At 43.5% G+C, this 22,197-nt stretch overlaps 2 protein-coding genes across 3 annotated transcripts in view; one reads left to right on the top strand and one right to left on the bottom strand.

Moving 5' to 3' along the window:
* The window catches only part of KIF5B (kinesin family member 5B), a 43,826-nt gene extending 28,622 nt beyond the window's left edge, over nucleotides 1-15,204 (bottom strand). Inside the window, exons 1-2 of one of the 2 annotated variants that reach the window (XM_082385345.1) lie at nucleotides 14,662-15,204; nucleotides 7,833-7,920 (exon numbers count right to left, since the gene is read on the bottom strand). In XM_082385345.1, the coding sequence (XP_082241471.1) occupies nucleotides 7,833-7,920; nucleotides 14,662-14,787 (214 nt within the window). In that variant the 5' untranslated portion in view covers nucleotides 14,788-15,204. Of the gene's footprint in view, nucleotides 1-7,832; nucleotides 7,921-13,423; nucleotides 13,493-14,661 lie in introns of those variants that run through there. The other variant, XM_082385346.1, reaches the window with a different exon arrangement.
* Nucleotides 14,341-22,197, top strand: part of LOC309625887 (uncharacterized protein) — a gene marked incomplete at its 5' end in the record, with an annotated part of 120,243 nt that continues 112,386 nt past the window's right edge. The window contains one exon of the mRNA XM_082385932.1: nucleotides 14,341-16,420. Coding sequence (XP_082242058.1) covers nucleotides 14,341-15,402 — 1,062 coding nt within the window. The 3' untranslated portion in view covers nucleotides 15,403-16,420. The remainder of the gene's footprint in view (nucleotides 16,421-22,197) is intronic.

Genomic DNA, 22,197 nt, shown 5'->3' with positions numbered 1-22,197 from the left:
AGATGTCATTACACCTGTACTCCAAAGCTTTATGTGACCTAAAAGAAAAAAAGTGCTCTGGCAGCTTGCATACATACATGAAATAGCTTTTAGAAGTAGGACTGATTGGTGGTTAACTGGTGGTTAAGCCTCACAAACCCACACAACATACCTCCTTATACAAAGTGTAACAAGCCCAGTCCTACCTCAAAACCGATTATCAGGGAGGTCCCGAGGAATTAAAAAAAACAAACAAACAAACAAACAAACAGCAAAAAACTTTTCTAGCCTTTTGTGTATCCTAAGGCCTACCATTAACATTTAAGCATCTTCCTTTACTAGGCTAAAGGGGGGGCTGGGAGGGATGTGAGTGAACAAGGTGACCTTTTAATTTCCAGTTTTCAGGGATTCAGTTTGTTCTGTTTTTTTGTTTGGTTGTTTGGTTTTGCTTTTGTTTGTTTTGGTGAAAAGAAAGGTACTATAAAATTACATTCTAGGACTTCCCTGGTGGCGCAGTGCTTAAGAACCCCCCTGCCAATGCAGGGGACATGGGTTCCAGCCCTGGTCCAGGAATATCCCACATGCCGTGGAGCAACTAAACCCGTGCACCACAACTACCAAGCCTGCACTCTAGAGCCTGCGAGCCACAACTACTGAGCCCGCGTGCCACAACTACTGAAGCCTGCACACCTAGAGCCCATGCTCCACAACAAGAGAAGCCACTGCAATGAGAAGCCCGCGCACCGCAATGAAGAGTAGCCCCCGCTCGCCACAACTAGAGAAAGCCTGTGCGCAGCAACGAAGACCCAACGCAGCCAAAAATAAATAAATAAATAAATAAATTTATATATATAAAAAATTACATTCTATTTTAGAGGAAGCCAAAGTAAAAAGAGAAACCTCAGTTGGAAACAGCAGATGGTAACAGTGGAAAGTAAACCTGTTAGTAAGCAAGTCAATTCTCGGTTTTTTTTAATTGATTAGTTTAAAAAAGAAGAAGAAAAAAGAAAAGAAAAAACTTTTTAAGGGTCCCAACGTTGGGCACAGCTAACTAGGTAACAGATTTGCTACAGAAATATTTAATAAGGAAAAGAAGGTATTACTACTTACTTCCCTGGGAAGATTTTAGGAGATCTCAAACATTTGAAACTTTCATTCAAAATCTTTTCAGTTTTATGAAGGGAAGCAAAATAATTTCAAGAATCACATTTAAAACAGGTAAGACTGGACTTCCCTGGTGGCACAGTGGTTAAGAACCCGCCTGCCAATGCAGGGGGCACGGGTTCGAGCCCTGGTCCGGGAAGATCCCACATGCCACGGAGCAACTAAGCCCGTGGGCCACAACTGCTGAGCCTGTGCTCTAGAGCCCGTGAGCCACAACTACTGAAGCCCACGTGCCTAGAGCCCGTGCTTCGCAAGAAGAGAAGTCACCGCAATGAGAAGCCCGCGCACCACAACCAAGAGTAGCCCCCGCAAGCCGCAACTAAAGAAAGCCCGCGCGCAACAATGAAGACCCAACGCAGCCAAAAGTAAATAAAAATAAATAAAAATATGGTACATTTGTTACAATTACCAAAGCAATATAAAAGAATTTAAAAAAGAATAAAATAGATAAGATTACAGTATTTCTGTAACTCTGAAGAAGCAATCATCTGGAGAAAAAACAAGCACCAGACCCTTTCCAATCCACTTCCTTTACATATAATTGTTCTCAGCATGTCGGTATCATACCCTCTGCTTAAGATCTTTTAATCAATCACATAAAACCTAATTTTGTTAGATCTATACATGAAAGGTTCATTCATGATACGATCCAATTACCTAGCAACTACCACAATAAGTACTTAATAAATACTGTTAGGTGAATGAATAAGTGACCTTCCCAAGATCATATTAGTAGCATATGTCTATAGGATATTATGGTAATTTTGTGTTAGGTGAAACACATCATATGAGGGCTCATAGGATAAACAATGTATGCCACATGTCTGTATTTGGGACTTCAAGCAAAACTTGAAAATTTTATATGATTACAGAGATTACGGGATAGTCAATGTTCAAGTATTTACTGAGCACTATGATCTAGGCTCTCTGTTCCGGAAGCAGGGATGTAACAGTGACTAGGTGATTTCTAGAGGCACCAGGCTATCATTAAAGTAACAACTGTTATCAATTAGGAAAATAATCCCTTCTTGCCTACCTTCAAATCCATTCCTGACCTTTGCTTTCTATAGTGATTTAACTGCCAACACTTTATTATAAAAAAGTCTAAACATACAGAAAAACGGAATGAATTTTACAGTGAACACCCCTATAACCACTACCAAGATTCTATCATTAACATTTTATCATTTTACTGTTGGCCTTAATCATCTTAATCCGTCTTATTTATTTAATGCATTTCAAAGTGAACTGCAGACTACAGTTCCACCTAATACTCCAGCATGCATACACCATTGGCTAGAATTCAGTGTTCTGCAGTTTTTATTCTTCAGAGATAAAATTTGCATACAATGAAATGCACATATCTTAAAAGTACAGTTCTTTTAAACACACACACACACACACACACACACACACACACACACACACACACACACACAATACTCATCTCTTTGAAAATCCCAGAAAGCACTCACCTGTAATCAGATAAAATTAGGCACCTTTGGAACTGGCTCTTTTTTGCCTACTCAGCTCCATCTCCCACCATCCTTCCCCTCACACTGCTGTTTTTGTTGGTAAAAATGGTTGAATCTGACAATTTCATACGGTTCAACGTCACAGTCATACCATAATGTATGTTCTTCCCTACACAGGTGATACTTTTCTCATGTGGGCTGCCTTAGTTAGCCCACATGCATCTCTCTGTCTGGAGTAAATCCCTCACTCTCCTTCCCACTCTTGTGCATCCTTAAGACTAGCTTAGGCTTTACTTCTCTCCAATCCAATTCCACCCCCAAACGAATCTGGGTAAGAGTCCCATCCTATGTGTTCTTGTAGCACCTGCATTTAATCATAATACTGATGACTGTGTATTGCAACCATCAGTTTATTTGTCTGCCTTCCTCACTAGCCTGTAAAATCCTTGAGGCCAGGGCTGTGTTTAACTCCTAGCACAGTGCCTGGCACTTAGTAGGAACTCAAATGTTTGTTGAATGATTACTACTATTACTCATACAGCATCTTTCTAAAGTGTCCCTCCCCTTCTATAATATACTTTTGCCTTTCTTGTGAGAAACAGACAGAGGTGGAACTATGGACAAATATTACTTTCATACTTTGTAAACAAGAAAAACATATTTAGCAAGTGAAGGAACAGCTTATCACCTTCTAAAAGTCACTTAATCCCTCTGAACTTCAGCTTCCTCATCAGCAGAATGTCTGCTTAGGGGAAGGCTGTGAGAATTAGAAGTCATCATATAAAATTATTACTGCTGGGCTTCCCTGGTGGCGGTAAATGCCACAGAGCAACTGAGCCCGTGTGCCACAACTACTGAGCCTGCGCTCTAGAGCCTGTGAGCCACAACTACTGAGGCCGTGCGCCACAACTACTGAAGCCCGCGCACCTAGAGCCCGTGCTCCGCAACGAGAAGCCACCGCAGCAAGAAGCCCGCGCACCGCAACGAAGACCCAACACAGCCAAAAATAAATAAATAAATAAATAAAATTTAAAAAATATATACATTACTGCTAACATTTGAAAAGCATTATGTGCCAGGCTCTAATAATCTTTCATATATGAATGTACTTAATCCTCACAAAACCCTATGGAAGGTACTATTTTTAGTCCCATTTTATAGATGAGGAAACTGAGAAACTGTGGCCTACAGTTCCACAGCCAGTAAGATAGAGCTGGGATGCAAACCCAGACAGTCTTGGTTCCAAAGACAAGCTCTTAACTACTACATTATATTCCCAGGGAACAGAGGAACCAAAGTAAATGCATGGCAGGCTACACCCGGAAAAACTAAGGCGGACACAGCGGCGCCCAGTCCAGGTCAGGAAGCTATGGCGGGAAACTGGGGACTCCCTGGAGGCCTGGTGAGATGCCTGGCATAGAGCAAACACTGAATACGTGACACTTACTTTATAAGAGGGAAACCAGCTTGTAGACTTCACTCTGGTTCAGAGTTCTAGAGAATACAAGTGGATAACCATGCTCAAAAGAAAACAAACAAAAAAAATCTATCTGATGAATCTACAGAAAGGAAAAGGTAACAACAGCCCTATACGTAAGTTACACACTTGCACAGATATTTACGAAACAATGCCACCTCGGTGGGCTGGCAGGAGCCCAGAGAACACCAGCTGCTCTCACCTCATTCCTGGCAGCTTGCTCATCGAATCCACATCGCGGAAGAAGCACCAGCTCACCCATCATTTTGCCAATCCTTGCCTACCAGTTTCTTACCATGGCCTTCTACTTGATCTGTGTGCCAGTGAGTATCCCAAGTCCAGCGCGCCATGTATTTAACTGCTTTCCTGCCCTGACACCTCACCTAGCCCCCACCCCCATCACTCTCCTTAAAGCTACGTGTTTACTGCTAACTCCGCCACATTTGTGTCTTGTCCAGGGCGAGTCAGTACTTTTTCATGAATCATCTTTTAAAATCCTCATGGTACCCTTATTTTGCAGAAGAGGAAATGGAGACTTAGAAAGGCTGGGGAACTTGCCACAAGTCACAAAGCTAGAAAGTGGCAGAGCCTAGACTTCAACCTAGGTTTGTCTGATTCCAAAGCCTATGCTCTTAACCATACTGCAAAGAAGGGAACTGCTATCCAGAACTCGGTTCCCAACAGTAAAGCAGGAATCTGCTGGTAAAACGTAAAAAGTAAAAGGAATCAAAATGTTGAGAAAAGGAGAGAGATTTCAAAAAAAGAATGATGTCATCTCAGAGTTGTAAATAGAAATGAAACAGTACAAAAGGTAGTAGAAACAAGTACCCTAGATGTCAGGACCACAGACTGCAGAGTTCTGAGAAAGGTAGGTATGAGCCTATTGTTAAGAGACTACATAACTGAATATGTACAAAAGAGATAAAAATCACTAGAACAGTATGAGAAAGGTAAAAGCCCAGGATAAGTGAGTCTTATAAAAACAAAACAAAATAAAAAGTAAGGCCCTAAAGAGAGCTTTTAAAATATTCAGAAGTGAGTAGACCTGCACTGCCTAGAAAAGGTGATTATGTCAACAAACGATGTATTACCGTCTTCTACAACACCATCTGCAAAATGAACAACAGAAAAAACACTGCTGAGAGCGACTTTGGGGTTGAGGTGGGTAGGATAGCCAAAGAATGGTTTTAAATGAGCCCAAGTTTCTAGTTATAAGAGAATTACATCCCATGGATAAAAATTTCACAAAAACCACAGGGAATGGAGGTAAAAGAAGATGACTAACTTGTAAATGCTACACTCGTTTTCAAAAAGCAAAAAGTCAACAGATTCTGGGAACCTCAGACAAATATACCAAAATTTCACTGAGGAAAAGCTATGGCTGAACTAATCTCATTTCCTGTTTGGGTCACTCAACCAGTACACTTTGGGGGAACACCAGAGTCATGCACCATGATTTCACAAAAGAATGCAAGTTTTCATCATATTCTTGTGGATATGTTGGCAAGCTAAGAACTAGACAACTGTACAGGTAAGAGAATCTGAAGTTGGTTAAATACCACGTATGATTTAACAACTGCCAACAACCTTATTCCGTTTTTAGAAGATTAGGCTAAGAACCATGGCCCATTAAGTACTTTATAAATGATTCATAGTAATACTTTCCAAACTCCACTGTGCTTAAATAAAGACCTTAAAAAAAAAAAAGCCTTCAATATCCTTGTCACCATAACAGACTTATTAAAACATGCTGATAGCCAACTCAGATCCCCTGTAAGACAACTGTAAAAACAAAACTCAAAATAGGATTATGAGCTAAAATGAACAAAATGGAATCTGCACTTTAAAGCCTTGTGCAGATGCCAGATTAAAAAAATGTGCAATGCTGGTTCTATGCCTGATGAAAAAAACTCCAATACTTAAGTGTGGATTGGGGTCTAATGTTGGCTGCAGCAGATGTGAAAAAGTTTCATACATTTAAACTGCCCATGAATTCATGAATCAACAACTTCATGTTATTAAAAAAGCAATCTTTTGCTGTACTGACGACAAAAGTTAAGTCAAAATCAAAGAATGTAGTATAACTACGTTCCATGACAGACCCATCTGGAAAACTCTGTGATGCTCACAACGAAAGCTGACACTGCCTGCTCCTCTTTCTTGCAGTCGTCTACAGCATCACCCATTAACTCTCCCTCCAATCTGCTGTCTCTCACCAACTGCATACCTGTCGTAATTCCTGGTGGTTTCATGTCCACGTAGTGGGTGATCCCACTACTAGATGTCCATGTACTAGATGATACTCCGGCCTCTAGATCCGTGAACCTAATTTTCTCCATGATCTTATCCTTTTCTCCTTCAGATGCCGAGTCCATGGTCACACTCTAGACCTTTCATTACTAACTGCACTGCCTTCCTAACACCAAGTATCCACTTCCTTTTACTCCTTCTATTACCCTGATTCCAAAAAACCTTTGACTCCACTGAGACTATAACACACTAACCTTACCACCTTTTTTCACTGTCCCTTAAATTCTGCCTCCCCCCACCCAGGCAGCTTAGATTCCAGGGTTCACCATTAGCAGCACTCTCGACTACATCGCTTGCCCTTCTCTCCCTCTTTTGTACTTGCCTGGCAAAATACAACTGGGTAAATTCAACTCTCTGGCAGCTAACCTAAGTGGGCTCTTACCGTTGCCTGGCAATGCTGCCACATTTCCCTAATCCGTTCACCTCCACACCTGCTAGAAGACTCTGCACCTTTTCCTAGAACCTCCTCTCCCAGCCTCACTCCCTGTGATGACTTTGCTCCCTACATCAGAGACACACTGGAATTAATATGAAAAGAACATATACATTTTCCTTCCATCACACGAATGGACCTACTTCTATCCATAAACTCTGCGTCTTCTCCTGTTACTAGATGAAATGTCTGTGCTCCTACTTAATCCTAACCTTCCACTTGATACTGAATCCCAACCCCTCTACGCTGGTGAACACTATAGGAAGACAGATGTTGCCTCAATCTCGTAAGTACTCTTTAACAATTAGACCTGTCAAAAAGTGATATAAAGCATTTCACGAAGTAATGGCTATTTAATCATAAGATCTCTTTGATGTAAGATATTTCTGCAGTAACTGGAAGTAAGTTCAGATAATCACTTAACACCCGCTCAGCTCTAAGGTTCTATGGTTTTAGAAAACATAAACCTGAAAAATACCTTAGTATAGGTTAATAGTATTAACTGGAATGTACACACTTTTCTCATCTTTGGCAACCCCTGTTGAATTCCTCAAGGGTTTCGCAGTTGACTACAAGGTAAGTCCCTGGGGAAGGAATAACAATGGAATGGGAGAATGACAGACTGCCATTTCCTAATACATTATAGAAACTTGTCTAGCGATTCTGTCTTCATCCTCATGCTGCTGTGTTTCTACAATTGCTACCTTAGAAACTCTCCTGGCAATATCTAATAGAAATGCATCTACCAAGAACATGTGTGTAACACTATAATTACCATAACACCCTTTAATAGGTACTATATATAAATTAGTTCATGGAATATGAGCAATAGGTTACTAACTATATTTGACCTTTTTATTATTTAAACAACCTCTGCAATTAACTAAAGGGAAAGGGAACGTAAAATGAAAAAGAGAACGTTGGGTAAACAGGAGAGATCACAAACAAAATTTGACTTATTGCTGTGACAACTCAGCAGGTTAAATATATTTACCTTTAACAATCTTCTTTGCACAGTCATTATACACTTGCTCTTGAGATGTGTTTGACTGGAACACCCGGTCAAATGCATAAGGCTTGGACTGAAAAACAGAAACAAGGGTTTCAACTACACAGATTAAAGGTGAACAGACAATTCTAAGCTCCTTTAAAGATGTCATCATATATTCAACCTTCAAATTAGGATACCTACTATGCCTCACTTCATGTCACAGAATCTTTGCGGAAAGGACCTTAGGGCCCAAGAACAAATCTACTAGAATAAACTCCACAAAAACAAGCATGTCTGTTTTAGTCTGTGTTGTATTTCCAGAGCCTAGCACAGAAATTAGCACTACTGTGGTGGGCACTCATATTGCTGAGTGAATTTTTATTTAATGCGTATCTTTTCTGGCAGATATTGAGACCCTATTTTCAATACTAACATCATCTTGCAGGTAAGGAATTAGCATCGTGAAAGGTCCAAAAGTTGTAAATGACAAAATTAAAATTCAAACCCAAATCTCCTGTCTTCCGGTTCAGGGCTCCTTCCACTATTCCATTCAGCTTTTCAGTTTACTGCAACAGCATTTCAACCGTTCATCCACTTAATAAGTATTTATGGAGTGCCGATTATGCCGGACACCATGCTAGAATGATGACCAAGACAGATTCATTCTCTGCTTTAGTGGAACCTAAGTAACAGTGGGGCAGACATCAGACAAATGATTAAGTGACTAGAATTCCGACTTGCGCAACAGAGTGATAACGAAAGTGCTATGAGAGCACTTAGAGGAGAACCTGAGACTGGGGAAGGCAGAAGAATGCCAGAGACACACTCTGGAGAAGGGATGTTAAAGAACTGAAGAATAAGAAGCACCCAGCTCACTGTCATTCTCTTCAATGTTACTCATGAGGGAGGGTGAGCGTGGGGAAGTACTCCAGGCATTGGGAACAGGATGCTGAAAGAGCCTGAGGCTGAAGGGAGCTTGTAGCATTCAAGAAACCAAAGGATGTTGTAAGTTTGAAGTGCAAGGATGCAAAAATCAAATGCAAATGTCAACACGGTGAAAAAGGCAAGTAACATCTGAGTGTTATTTTGAGAAGTTTTGATCTTGTGGCCCCTTAAAGGCTCTTGGGGACACATTTAGAGAACTGCTGACGTAGCCTGAGAAGGAGCCAGAGACATGAAATGAAAAAAATCAAGATTATGATGTCCATGCAAGTCAAGGAAGAATTTTCAAGGAGGAAGTGATTGTGTCAAATTCACCTGTGAGGACAAGCAAAACTGAAAAGTATCCAACAACCACAAAGATCAGATTGGAAAAGGTTGAAAAAAGAATAGGAGATAACTGAACAGAAATCTGGCTGTGGCTCAAAGAAAGCTGTTTTTTAAGATAGACAAGACCTGAGCAAGTTTAAATGCTGGCAGGAACAATCTAGTAATCTAAGAGAGAAAGTGAGCATCTAAAGATGAGAGAGGGAGCAAGGGGATTCTTGGTATTGAAAGTAAGTGTATGACGGCTCTCTAGTCTCTTCTAAAGTAAAGGAAGGGAGCTGGGCCCCAAAATAAAGTCACGACCCCAGAAATAATCCTTAACATTATCAAATACTTCCTAGGTCTTAGCTGAAAAAGACTATACTTTTTAGAAACTCTACCCCACAATTCCCCTCCCCAAAGCTTGGAATAACAGTAAAGATGACGCAAACAGCCCCTAAAGGCCTGTCCAAAGCCATTCCCAATTCCCCGTCCCCTTCCGGCCTCCCACCAGACAGGCTGGAAGCTAACCACCTGCTATCTGAGTCTCCTTGCAACTAGTGTCACATGACCCAGCTCTAGATACCATGAAGTGAAGCGATGGTCTGCTGGGAGGTTTCAGAGAAGGGTTTTGTTTTCCTGATAAAAAGGACTGCCTCAGCTGAAGCTACCCTTTCTCCTTTCTGGAATGAAGCTCTGGAACTGGAACATCCATCTTGCAAACACGACAAATACGATGAGGGAAAGTCAATAACTTAGGATGACAGAAGGTAACAGAGTCAGCAAGTAGAACTAAAGGCCCATCTCCAGACTTCTTATGTGAGAAAAATAACCTCTTATTTATTTAAACCACTATTAGTTTGTTTTCCCTCTGCAGCTGAAAGCATTCCTGAAGGATATACTCAGATGACCTCACTTTGACATCAATTAAATGTAGGCATCTCAATGTCTGATTATTCTTTGGCTACGACATACATAAAAGTGTCCTTTTGCTAAGATTCTGAGACATGAACATTCAAATCTACAGGTGTGGCTAATAAAAGATAATCTATTGTTTCACTGATTGTACAAGATGTATTCACAATAAACAACTGTGAAAACAAACACAAGTACAGTCAAAATAACAGAAATAAACTATACTAATATTTTTTCTATCAAAAAGAAAGTAATTTTCCCTCTTCATTTATCCAGCAAACATTTATTAAGCACCTATAAGGTAAAAGATATTGTAAATGAGTAACAATTTTAGAAATGATATTAATTAGTACAGAGAGTAGGGTTCAAAAAATAATAGAGGATAAGGCTGGATAGATTCTTGAATACTAAGCTAAACAACTATATACTAGGATCGAATATAAGTGATCAAGTAATGTTAACTAAATCGAAATGGAGACAGCTTCTAGGGTTAAAGAACTCATGATTAATTTTAATTTTACTTGCAAGAAACAAGTTAACAAAAAACAGGTCATAGTGTGACAACTGCATCTCTCCAAAATAAGGCAAATAATATTTTTTTGTTGCGGGGGAGATTTTGTTTGTTTAATTTTTGGCTGTGTTGGGTCTTCGTTGCTGCGCGTGGGCTTTCTCTAGTTGCGGCGAGCGGGGGCTACTCTTTGTTGCGGTGCGCAGGCTTCTCATTGCGTGGCTTCTCTTGTTGTGGAGCACGGGCTCTAGGCGCGCTGGCTTCAGTAGTTGTGGCATGTGGGCTCTAGAGTGCAGGCTCAGTAGTTGTGGCTGGTACACATGCTTATTAGCTGCTCCACGGCATGTGGGATCTTCCTGGACCAGGGCTCGAACCCGTGCCCCTGCATCGGCAGGTGGAGTCTCAACCACTGTGCCACCAGGGAAGCCCTTACCTTAGATTTCTTAAGTGAAGTGGTTCCTATTTGAATCTGCACGGACCAGGCTGAACACCAAATTTGGTTACAAAGGATACCCTCTGGCAGGAATATGTCTTTCTCTGGAATTCTGAATAGTGATTTTCAGATCACATGGGATTACATCATATTAGATTTTCCTTAGTTAGATTCCTTAGATAGATTATGGGTGAACATTCCACAACTGTAAAGGTATATTATGATGGCTCCTTCTCTATTAATTTTCGTATTTAAGGTAATCAGGATCAAACACCAAATCATCATTCATTTGAAAGGGGAAATCGTGTTGTGCTAGAGGTTAAGAAACTGGGTCTAACTTCAATGAACTACAACAGCCTGTTTTGGGTTCCGTCAGCCTCTACAGTATACCCACATAAGGAATGATGATTAGTAAAGATGCTTAACGATGCAAATATGCATGTTCCACTTTCATGATGCACAAATAAATGTGGGAATAACCTTTTCTATTGATTTTTTTATTTGGTGTTTTCAGCAGGCTCCTTTGAACTATATAAGGTGTTGCCCTGGTCCCCCAGTTTTTGTGGATAACAAGTTTGCATATCTAAAGCAAAGCTGTATCATTCAAAGTTGTTCAAAAAATAATGCATTTATTTCATTCAATATGTGATATTTATAGCACTTCACTGAGCACTTAATTACAAAAAAAAAAATCTGTACAAAGGCTGTAAAGCACAGAGAAACACTACAAGATTACATTGCCATGGGGTCACATTACATTAAAATCCCTGATTATACGAGTAACAGGAAAAAAGTTTGGACAAAATATTGGAAACTGAACTTATAGGAAAATCAGAATCCTAAAAAATTATCTCCTACGTGAGCACTGATTATACGCACAATTCAGTTAACACCGTAAACTAAAATACTTATTTTTTAAATTTTGATTTAACCAGAAAGCTGTGTACAAAATGTTGTAAAATCGTTTAGATAATTTAATTTTAAATGCTGCACTGCAGCAATTCCTTCTTAAACTATTTACTTTGAATCAGGATCAGGATCCTGTAAAATGAACAAAATAAACCACGAGATGACTTTTACCTAGAGATTTTCTAATTCCACTCCTCCTAGCTGCCCTTATAAATTCCCAGACAACTTTTTAAAAAGATAAAATGAAGCACTTTAAAAAATTGGAAAAAAAAAAAAAGACCTCAGAGTAATTAATGACTTACTATATGCAAAAGATTGGTTTCAGAAAATAATGAATTAAACATGTTGCCTTACACTTTTTAAAGCTGTATCACACTCAGTTGTAATGTATTTTTGCTTAGACTTAAACAAAAAACAAAAACAAACGACTAAAATGCTTACCAGTTTATCTAAAGGCCAACTGTTCATTACTGATTCACAACTCAAATCACTCACCCATGATTTCTAATATTATCACTTAAATTTATTTAAATGTTAAGGAAACCTAAGTAAAGAAATTAAAAGGAAACAACCTAAAATAAACGTTATAATTCCTGTGGTAATTGTTTATATTCTTTTAACTCTTTCCTCATATCTTATGTCACATTTGGCCTGCGTTAGAAGGTTGCCTTCTAACCTAATCATAAAACATTTTGTGAATCCTAAATTCTATCATTCCAACACATAAATCTTTTTTTTTTTAAAGAAATTCACGTTCTTTCTTTTATTTATTTATTTATTTATTTATTTATTTATTTATTTATTTATTTATTTATTTTTGGCTGTGTTGGGTCTTCGTTTCTGTGCGAGGGCCTTCCCTAGTTGCAGCAAGCGGGGGCCACTCTTCATCGCGGTGCGCGGGCCTCTCTCTGTCGCGGCCTCTCTTGTTGCGGAGCACAGGCTCCAGACGCGCAGGCTCAGTAGTTGTGGCTCACGGGCCTAGTTGCTCCGCGGCATGTGGGATCTTCCCGGACCAGGGCTCGAACCCGTGTCCCTGCATTGGCAGGCAGATTCTCAACCACTGCGCCACCAGGGAAGCCCCAACACATAAATCTTGATAATACTTATAGATTTGTGTAAATACGCACACAAAAAAAATCTGAAGAAATAAGACATTCTTACTACAAATCTGACAGGAAGACAGCTGTGATGTTGAACCACTGTTGAGAGGCTGAATAATCATATAAACTCTGTGAGAAACTAGCAGCCTACCAGTGTTTGCCAACTAACAACCCAGGCCTTGCAAGCGTCCTCTGATTCCACGCACGTACAATATTATCACCCTAAAGGAAAAGGATGACTATTTTCGTGCTTAACTTCTTGGCCTCGCTGTGATGTCATTTATAGCCTGAGTTTTTCTGTGGACTTGCTAACAAAGAACCAGCCTGACAGTCCTCACACAGTAGTAGCTGGCAGTTGTTGGGAACCTAACGACTTGTTTGCCAAAATCCTCCTGAGCCACGTGGAACTATGACATTCATATTCTAGAGCTGAACTTTGGAAACGTTCACATGAAAACTCTAAAGAACTTGAGTTCTGTCTTACATGTCAATGCTTTTCATCTTCCATGTTCCATCTCCCGTGATCCCTTTGTCCGGTTTCCAAATTAAACTATCCAAACATATGCCAAATGTGGAATACCACTAGAGAAAAAGTCAACGTTAAAACTGGGTACCATGACAGCAATGTAGAAGCAAGTTGTGCCAAACGGCATCACCAAGAAAGATGACTTTCATTTCCAGTCACAGTTCACCGTTCTGTGGGCAGTATCTTGCCACCCATTTTAATCTCCGTGAGCTGGGGATGTTATTTTCAGAGACCTTTCAATACCAGAGATCAGACCTCAAAAAAAAAACAAAAACAAAAACAGACACCAACCCCACCTTACTTTCTGGTCTCTGAGAAGTTGACAATGATCCGCCAACTCTAGTCATGTTATGGTTTATACTACGAAGGACAGTATCTCACCATCCTCGGCATTATCAAGTTCTTCAAGGTAGCTCCTGACTGTAGACGTAGGAAGCTGACACTAACAAGAAACCTAGTTTACTGGTCCAATTTTACCTTTTTCTCAAAAAGACTGCTGTTGTAATACTTTGATATACACACAAAAGAGTGAACACTCTTTCCCATACTGTTACCCCGTAAAACCCAGTGAGAGTGAGACTCATTTATAACCCAGCGTGAATCGGCCAGATCCGATGCAAGACGAAACGAAGTCGAGCGCTCCGAGTTCAAAAGACACCTACTTCTTTTCGCAGCCCTCCCCGTCCGCCGTGTGTAACTGTAAACCCGAAGGCGGGCTGGGCGACCACCCAGGGCACGGGTCCAACTGCGCCTGGTGCAGTTTCCCTTCTCCCGCAGGGGACACGATGCAGTCTAACGCACACGGCTTTCCCCAAGACCACGCATCATGACTATTTAAGGTATGGAGGGCAGGTCTCAGAGCTCAACGCGCCCGAATGGAAAGTCGGGGGGAGGCGGCGGCGCGACCCCCCGACAGCACCTGCACCAGGACCCGCACGCGCACGGAAGCCGGCCCCGGTGCCCGCAACCCGCGCCCCGCACCGCCCCCCCCGCGCGCGCCCCAGGTGCGGGAGGGCCGCGGACCCAGGGCGGGTGCTTCCCGTCGCTGGCGCCGCAGACCAGGGCGGGGCGACCCAAGAGCACCCGAGGAGGCGCCGCGCCCCTCCCCGGGGCCATCGGGGCCCCCAAAGCTCGCTCCCCGCTTCCCTGAACTCCAGGAGCGGCCGGGCCCGAAGGAGGTGGCCAAGGGCACTCACCGCGATCATGATCGTGTCTTCTCCCTGAAACTTGACGATGTACTTGTCGCCGCGGTTCACCTCGGACTCGTTCAGCGGTCTGAAGCGACACATCACTTTGATGTTGCACTCGGCCGGGTCCGCCATCTTCCTGGCTGCCGGGGTCGGAGGCCGGGAGCCACTCCCCGCCGCTTAGTCTTGAAGGAAACGGGCCGAGCCGAGGGGCTGGGGTCGCGAAGGCAGAGGGCCCGCGGTCCGCGGCGTCGCGCTTCCCCGGCGGAGCGGCCGGGACCGGGGCTGCAGCGCCCGCGCCGGCACCGTCGCCCGCAGGCTCACTTCCGACCCATCATGGCAGCCATGGCGGCGGCGGCGGCGGCGGCGGCGGGCGGCGGCGGCTCCTCAGCTTCTCCTTCGCCGGCGGGGCAGGCTGCGGGGCTGGGGGATCCCGGAGACCGGGAACACGACCTCCTCTTTCCTCCTCGGAGAGAGCAGGCCGCGCTCACCGTCGGCCCGCCCTGCTGTCCGCTCGCCGGCTCGCCGGCTACCGCCTTCTCATTCCAGAGGCCGCAGACTGGCAACGGGCGGTGGGAGGGGCGGCGCGGGGCGGGAGGAGCATTGCGCACGCGCGGCGGGCCCGGCACCCCGGCGACCAATCCGCGCCCGCGCCGCCGCTCCGAGCCGGGGTCGCAGGGCCAAGTTTCCCGACGCGCACGCGCAGAGAGACCTGTGGACCCCGGCGGAGGATTCGCCGGAGTTGGCTGAAGCGCTAGCTTTATTTCCTTTAGAGTACAAGGGACTTGTTAAGACTGCTTGATGTTGTGGTTTAAGTAAAACACTATATTCCTGTTGGGAAGTGTTTGCTTTCTATTTGGTCTGGAAATACATTTATTCCTAGCCCACCTTTTTAGAGCGCTTTGCCGGAAAAAGGAAGATTTGAATGAAGGGCGGTACCTGGCTTCTGATTCAAGCGGTCGCTCATTCCCGAGAGAGTGGGTTGGGAAGACAGGACAAAGCAAGAAAAAGGAGATTTCGTCTGAGGAATACAAGGTGCTGAAGAAATGTGGAACAGTAGGGTGAGGTGGGAGAAGGCCCTCGGGGAACTGGGGGTCCCAGTGACCCCGTAATAATCGTTATGGAACTCGTCAGTCTCGGTACCTGGAGTGTAAAGACGGAAGACCTGCAAAGACAACTAGAAACCCTTCTCCTGGTCCCCAGGATTTGTCTGTGAAATGGAGGAGTGTACGGTGAAAGCCTCCCATGCTCTCTGTCCTCGCCCGATCGTCCTAATACCCCTAGAAATGAATCTAGAATCCACAGATTCAGGTTTATTGATCCACGGTAATGGGGGAGAGTTCACATCTAAGGAGCCCTGGGGCATCTCACCAAACACAGAAAAAGATGCAGTTGTTACAGGACTTTCGGGGAAGTGTGGAGTTTAGGTAAAATTTAAATGAAGTTGTGTTTTGATCGGTCCCAACAAAGCAGAGCTGTGAGTGGCATCATGTCTGGACTACAAGTGGACCCAAAGTCTCGTTTCCTTGGAACTACAAGGTTAAGATAGATGTGGAACGTTGTCTCCAGAAACCCCTTACCCGCAGCTCTGCACCTGGCTTAGAAATCAGTCAAGGCTGCCTCTCTGTGTCTGAGACTCTTCGGCAAGAGTGGGATGTTTTCTTCTTACTGATGTACTTTCAAGGGGCAGTTTCTGATAGTCTGTGATTTTAGAGAACAACGTTTTCAGTAAGAAAGCAACAGTCACTCCAGGAGGTTGACGTGGCAGGTGGGTCACCACTTTTCATCCTTCGTAGCAGGGTCTCATAAAGCTTCTGTTCTCAGCTCTCTGCTCTTTTCTCTCCGAACTCACTTCTTCAACAGTTGTTGGAATCTCTTATCTACAGCCTTGACCTTTTCACCTGTGTGACATTCCCATCTCTCCAGCTGCTTCTAGGCCACCTTGTTTAGAATGCTCTACCTTAACCTCCGATTTAGCATTCCAGAGATGAAAGTAATTATCCTCTGCTCCCTGCCAATACTGAGTGCTACTACTCAGCTTTCCATTTTTGATGACCAGCATCAGCAATCTTCCATACTCCCAGGCTTAAAAAGTTCCGAGCGGGACTTCCCTGATGGTGCAGTGGTTGGGAGTCCACCTGCCAATGCAGGGGACGCAGGTTCGATCCCTGGTCCAGGAAGATCCCACATGCCGCGGAGCAACTAAGCCCACGTGCCACAACTACTGAGCCTGCGCTCTAAAGCCCACGAGTCACAGCTGCTGAGCCTGTGTGCCACAACTGCCGAGGCCCGCACGCCCAGAGCCTGTGCTCCACAACAAGAGAATCCACTGCAGTGAGAAGCCTGTGCACCACAACGAATAGTAGCCCCCGCTCGCCGCAACTAGAGGAAGCCCGAGTGCAGCAACGAAGGGTCAACACAGCCAAAAATAAATAAATAAATAAATATTAAAAAAAAAAAAAAAAGTTCCGAGCACCTGTCGTTCCCTCATCCCCTCTACGTGCAGAAGAGAAACACGGGAATCGGTGTATCTGAAGTTCCTCAACCTCCGTTCCACCATTCCCGACTGTTCCCCAACTCAGAAGAGCTGAGGAATCATGGTTCCAGAGCAGTGATTTTCAGATTCTGCTCCATGGAGTAGAGGATCCAAAGAAGTGACTCAGGAGGTTTCACGGGTCTGGCGAGGGGACGGAGGTGGGTGGAAAGGCAAAGCCGTGAAGCTCTGGGAACCTCTGCTGTTCAAGGTCCTTTTGTTGCCTTTCGACTCTCGCCTTTCCCCTCCTCCTGCACGACAGAGTCTGGAAGCTCAGGCTTTATGAAAACACAATCCAGAAAGGGAAGTGTCTGCAAGAGTCTTCTGCTTTCAGTTCTGACATACACACTTCTCCTGTGCGAGGGGGCACAAAGGGCCTGATTGCAGAGAACCAGGAAGGAGAAGAAGGCTCTGTGAAAAACAAAATCTTTCTTTTTCTTTTTTCTTTCTTTCTTTTTTTTTTTTTTTGACTGCACCGCGTGGCTTGCGTGATCTTAGTTCCCTGACCAGGGATTGAACCCGGGCCATGGCAGTGAAAGCGCTGAATCCTAATCACTGGACCACCAGGGAATTCCCAAAACCAAAATATTTCTAATAATTGCCCTATCACACGAGTGAGGACTAGCAGGCAAAAGGGTTTAAGAAATATTTTCTTAGGAAAATAGAATTTTTTGAAAATGGTTCATCTCAGTTTTTCTTCCAAATCTAGAAAAGACCACCATTATTCAACATTAGCAGTGAAACAGTAGGTTTCCTTGAGGGTATAGTTTGAGACTCATCAACATAACTTTTTTCTTATGAAAATGTGAGTGATACTTTCACCTATACAGATTTTTTTTTAATTAATTTATTTTTGGCTGCATTGGGTCGCTGTTGCTGTGCGTGAGCTTTCTCTAGTTGCTGTGAGCGGGGCAAGCAGGGGCTACTCTTCGTTGTGGTGCACAGGCTCTAGGCCTGCAGGCTTCAGTAGTTGTGGCGCACGGGCTTCAGTAGTTGTGGCTCACGGGCTCCAGTAGTTGTGGCTCACGGGCTCTAGAGCGCAGGCTCAGCAGTTGTGGCCCACGGGCTTAGTTGCTCTGTGGCATGTGGGATCTTCCTGGACCAGGGCTCGAACCTGTGTTCCCTGCATTGGCAGTTGGATTCTTAACCACTGCGCCACCAGGGAAGCCCCACCTATACAGTTTTAGAACATTAAATCTCCACTGTGGAAGTTAGCCTCCAAAGAATGTCCTCCAGTAAACCATGCCTACTTGGATCACACTGTTGTGTAGCCTCTCTCCTTGACTCTTGGCTGGCCCTTTTATTCACTTGTAAGCAGTACAAGGTGACAGAAGTGTGATCCTGCAGGCTATCTGAAACTGCGTGAGGAGAAGCCTGTAGCTTCCACTTAGTTCTCTTGGAACACTCTTTCAGGGGCTTCTGAAATGCCACATGAGAAGAGCAATTACCCTGAGAACACCATGCTGGAGTCAGTAGAACCCAGCTGATCCCAGCCTTCCAGCCATCCCCACCCAAGCACCAGACTTGTGAGGGAAACCACCTTGTACAGTCCAGACCAGCACACCCACCAGCTGAGTACCAGTGAGTAATCCCAGTTGGTACCCTTGGAGCAAAAGAATCACCCAGCTGAGGCCTGCCCAAATTCCTGACCCATGGAATCATGAGATGTAATAAAATGGTTATTGTTTTAAGGCAATCAATTTTGAAAATTTGTTACATAGCAATAGATAACTGGAATAATCACCTACAACTTGGAACTTAAAATTTATCTCCTGGAAATAATCCTATAAAATGTTACTTATGTATAATAGGTGTATTTAGGTTGGACTGTATTTTAGAGTAATTATAAATAGTTGGAGGGGGTCTGAGAACATAACCACTGTTTATAACATTACTATAAGAAAATTTGTTTCATATTTAATGTGAAGTGACTTTTAAAAATGGGCATTTTGAATAGGAAATTAGAGTATTTCTCTTTTTCAAATGTGTTCAGGAAATACCTGTTCCTTTCCATTGCCACTACTCATTCCTGGTCCATGGCCCTACTACTTCATGCTTATATTCCTCCAACACCTCCCAGCCTCTTTCACATTTGATCATTCAGGAAATACAGGTTGAGCTCCTATGAGCACCACAATAGGTGCTGGGGATGTAATGGTGAAAAAGACTAAACAATTGCCTCCCATATCCACTAGTTGCATACAATTTTCAGATTAAATTTCCTAAAATACTTCTTTTATTACATCATTTCATTTCTCAAGAATCTACAAGTCCCTTTTTTCTCAAACAAGTTCAAGTTCCTCTACTTAAATCCCAAGTCCTTCTTCCATCTGACTTCCCCTTATGTAAGCAAGATTTTCCCACTGTTCCACAACTTACTTTCTTGACTCCTGGCAACTGGCCATTTCACTGACCCCCCCCCTATAATGTGCTAATTTCAAGGTCATGTTGATCCCACCCTGAATGTCTCTCCCTTGTGTCATCCAAATCCTACCCATCTTTGATCAAGTCCCCCCTTCTGCAAATGGTTTTTCAGCACAGAATTATTTCACTGATCAGACAGAAAACCCCTGTACTCTACTTACTATCATAGTTTAATTCTTTAGGACATTTAAAAAAATTTTTTTTAATTAATTAATTAATTTATTTATGGCTGCGTTGGGTCTTCGTTGCTGCTCACGGGCTTCCTCTAGTTGCAGCGAGCGGGGGCTACTCTTTGTTGCCGTGCGTGGGCTTCTCATTGCGGTGGCTTCTCTTGTTGCGGAGCACGGGCTCTAGGCGCGCGGGCTTCAGTAGCTGTGGCTCGCGGGCTCAGTAGTTGTGGCTCACAGGCTGTAGGCGCGCAGGCTTCAGTAGCTGTGGCTCGCGGGCTTAGTTACTCCACAGCATGTGGGATCTTCCCAGACCAGAGCTTGCACCCGTGTCCCCTGCACTGGCAGGAGGATTCTCAACCACTGTGCCACCAGGGAAGCCCCTAAGATATTTCAATAAAAATAACACATGTTCTAGTTTAAAAGTAAAATTACAACAATGAAAAACAGAAGTTCTTCCTCCACCCAGTCCAATCCCCATTTCTATTTTTCAAAGCAATCACTTTAACTCTGAGCAATCTCTTCTGGTATTTCCCTTCATATTTGTTTTCTTTTCTTTCTTTCTTTTTTTGCCAAATGCTTTCATTTATTTTTTTTCTTTATTGAAGTATAGTTGATTTACAATATCATGTTAGTTTTAGGTTACAACACAGTGACTCGGCTATATATATATGTGTGTGTGTGTGTGTGTGTATACTTTTTCAGATTCTTTTCCCTTACAGGTTATTACTAAATATTGAGTATTTTTGTACTCAGTAATACCTTGTGCTATACAGTAAATCCTTGTTGGTTATTGGTTATCTATTTTATTTTATTTATTTATTTTTAAAATTTTTATTTATTTATTTATTTATTTTTGGCTGCATTGGGCCTTCACTGCTGCATGCAGGCTTTCTCTAGTTGTGGTGAGTGGGGGCTACTCTTCGTTGCGGTGCACGGGCTTCTCATTGCAGTGGCTTCTCTTGTTGCAGAGCATGGGCCCTAGGCACATGGGCTTCAGTAGTTGTGGCACGTGGGCTCAGTAGTTGTGGCTCATGGGCTCTAGAGCACAGGCTCAGTAGTTGTGGCACACGGGCTTCGTTGCTCCGCGGCATGTGGCATCTTCCCGGACCAGGGCTCGAACCCGTGTCCCCTGCATTGGCAGGCGGATTCTTAACCACTGTGCCACCAGGGAAGTCCCTGGTTATCTATTTTATATATAGTAGTGTGTATATGTTCATCCCAACCTCCTAATTTATCCCTTCCCCCTACCCTTTCCCCTTTGGTAACCATAAGTTTGTTTCTATGTCTGTGAGTCTCCTTCTGTTTTGTAAATAAGTTCATTTGTATCTTTTTTTTTTAAGATTCCACATATAAGTGATATCGTATGATATTTGTCTTTCTCTGGCTTACTTAGTATCGATATGATAATCCCTTCATATTTCTAAATAACATTCTTTTACTGCTGCTGCTTTGTTTTTCCTGGCTGCGCTGGGTCTTTGTTGCGGCACATGGGCTCTTCGTTGTGGACTTCTCTCTAGTTGCGGTGCACAGTCTCCAGAGCACTGGAGCTCGGTGGCTGTGGCTTGTGGGCTTCTCTCTAGTTGTGGCATGCAGGTTTAGTTGCCTGCATGTGGCACCTTAGTTCCCAGCCAGGGATCGAACCCGAGTCCCCTGCCTTGGAAGGCAGATTCTTAACCACTGGACCACCAGGGAAATCCCTACTGCTGCTTCTTGATTTATTGTTTTTTATTTTTAAATGAAGTTATAACTCCTTTGCACTGCCCTTCATCTGAATCAACACACACATTTTCTTCCCTTTATCTTCCCAATGTATTTCTTTTTCTAATTTAATTTAATTTATTTTGGGTTGTGTTGGGTCTTCATTGCTGCGCACGGGCTTTCTCTAGTTGAGGTGAGCAGGCGCTACTCTTTGTTGCGGTGCGCGGGCTTCTCATTGTGGTGGCTTCTCTTGTTGCGGAGCATGGGCTCTAGGTGCGCGGGCTTCAGTAGTTGCAGTATGTGGGCTCAGTAGTTGCAGCATGTGGGCCCTAGAGCATGAAGGCTTCAGTAGTTGTGGCACATGGACTCAGTAGTTGTGGCTCGCGGGCTCTAGAGCACAGGCTCAGCAGTTGTGGCGCATGGGCTTTAACTGCTGCACGGCATGTGGGACCTTCCCGGACCAGGGATCGAACCCGTGTTCCCTGCATTGGCAGGCGGATTCTTAACCGCTGCGCCACCAGGGAAGTCCCTTCCCAATGTATTTCTATCACCATTTTAAAATTAGTGTACAGTGTTTACATTCTAAATAATCGTTATTCACAGCTTAGCCATGTAATGTACTATGATTACATTTTCTATCTTGTACAATTTTTTGTTTTTCCTGCAGTTAATAATTGCCTCACTTTCCCCCAGTTGTTTGCTTCTGACACATTCCAAATC

This window comes from Balaenoptera borealis (assembly GCF_965194805.1).
Source record: "Balaenoptera borealis genome assembly, chromosome: 3".
Classification (NCBI taxonomy): Eukaryota; Metazoa; Chordata; class Mammalia; order Artiodactyla; family Balaenopteridae; genus Balaenoptera; species Balaenoptera borealis.
The sequence above is the reverse complement of the archived record's forward strand: the minus strand, read 5'-3'. Positions and strand labels throughout refer to the sequence as shown.